This window comes from Cyprinodon variegatus, unplaced genomic scaffold, assembly GCF_000732505.1.
Source record: "Cyprinodon variegatus isolate N-32 unplaced genomic scaffold, C_variegatus-1.0 Scaffold12, whole genome shotgun sequence".
Taxonomy (NCBI): domain Eukaryota; kingdom Metazoa; phylum Chordata; class Actinopteri; order Cyprinodontiformes; family Cyprinodontidae; genus Cyprinodon; species Cyprinodon variegatus.
Genome location: NW_015150465.1, coordinates 328,302 through 330,206, shown reverse-complemented (window position 1 = coordinate 330,206; position 1,905 = coordinate 328,302). Strand labels below are relative to the sequence as shown.

Here is a 1,905-nt window from a genome sequence, read left to right as displayed (position 1 = left end):
GCCCTGGCTGCTGTGGACGGGCTAACGTTAGCCCTGGCTGCTGCAGATGGGCTAACGTTAGCCCTGGCTGCTGTGGGCGGGCTAACATTAGCCCTGGCTGCTGCAGATGGGCTAATGTTAGCCGTGGCCATGGTTAACCTCAGAGGTCCGCAGCGGCCCTTTCTAAATCTGAACTTTTTTTTTAACTATGAATTAAATCAATTAATGGGCCATAGAGTGATTCTTAAAAGTAAAAATTTCTTCCCTTAAATGATCTTAAAACATACTTTTATAGAACAACTTAATACTCTGAGCTCTGTGAGTGCTAATCTGGAAGCTGCTGCTGCCGCAGTGCATGCTGGGACAGCTGTCAATCCCGTGAATGGTCAATTCTGCGCTGATGCATGCTGGGTAAAGAGGGAGGGGCGAGAACTACATCCGGGGACGGGGATGATGTTTCACAAGCACATGAGAACACACAAGTACACAGATTGAGAAATGACCAATATCTGCTCTGAGTTTCTCACATCTGTGGAACGTCCATAAATCTCTAAAATCTCTAAAAAAAAGTGGCGTCTAGATTCAGTCCTAAGGGCCGCCAGCTGCCATATTGAAATTGCATTTCAAGAGAGAAAAACCACAACAACAGATTAAAAATTTAAGCTGAGCCAAAAGGAACAAGGAACTAACAGCTTCCTGGAAATGGATTGGAGTGAAAGTTAGAAGTACCACCCCAAAAAATGACTCAAGTAAAGTAAAGACGCTCAGATAGGTACCTAAGTACAGTAATCAGGTAAATGTACTCTGCTACTTTCCAACACTGGGTATCTGTGTCATGTTTTCCAATTTTTTGGACTCTCCATAAATAAGTTTTAACTTGCAGCTGCTTCTTTTATTTCTTATAAAAACACTACTAGGTTGGAGGTTAATGTTGTTGCAATAGTAGAAAGTGTTTTTATTTTTCTGTTAGATCAGCTGCAAGAAGCAGATCTGTAAACACATTTTTCTCACCAACAATTGGTTCTGTTTTCTCTCTCTCTCTGATCAGACCCTGTTGGCCCAGGGATCAATAGAATCCCTCGATTCTGTGGGACCCACAAGCAGCAGCCGGGAATCAGCTCCACTACTCCACCATATTTCTGTCATTGCGTGCGTCTCCTCCCTGCCAGCACTTCTATATTTCCTGTTTTAAACCTGAACTCACACACATACATGCATACCCACAAACACATGCTTACAATCCATGATGTCAAGCAACAGATGTCCAAGCCTCCGCCGTGACCTTTCTGAAGAGACAATCTGGAGAACTATCAGATGAACCATCTTTCAGCACAGCACAGTCACACACAAGCATGGGAGAATGGAAGCAGCTGGACTTTGTGTGTGATTAAGAAAGGGAATAATAACAGAACTGAGAGGCTCCGGGGGACTCTGTATTACAGCAACTCCATTTTCAGTGCTCTGTCTCTTCAGGGTGTGTTTTTGTTTTTCAAACTCAAACTAATTTACTCAGGCTGAGGATCTGAGACAGCTGGGCTGATACACACTGGAAACAAGTGCACACACTCAAATACACACTCAGTTTGATCTGCAGTGCTAAATTTGGCATATTGAGAGAGGGTGGAAAGATAAAGGAAGGACAGCATAGACAGACCCTTCAATAAGTTTTGTCGTGTCAAAACATACAAACAACACACACTTGCACCCACAGACTACTTTACCCTTCCCTTTAGACCAGGGGTCTGCAACCTATGGCTCCGGGGCCGCAAATGGCTCTTAAGAGGCTCTGCAAAGGCTCTTCATCTCTTTGGCTAATTTTTTTGAATAGATTTACTAAAAGTATGCATGGTTTAGCATTTTCTCTACTGTCAAATTGCATAAAATTTCAATATTTCCAAAAATATCAGCAATCTTTGTGTTAAAAAA

General features: G+C 42.7%; 1 protein-coding gene across 1 annotated transcript in view; it reads left to right on the top strand.

The window, feature by feature from the left end:
* The window catches only part of LOC107088879 (GDNF family receptor alpha-2-like), a 108,398-nt gene extending 106,507 nt beyond the window's left edge, over positions 1-1,891 (top strand). The window contains exon 9 of the mRNA XM_015381339.1: positions 1,028-1,891. Within this exon, the coding sequence (XP_015236825.1) occupies positions 1,028-1,171 (144 nt within the window). The 3' untranslated portion in view covers positions 1,172-1,891. The remainder of the gene's footprint in view (positions 1-1,027) is intronic.
* The last annotated feature ends 14 nt before the right edge of the window (positions 1,892-1,905 follow it).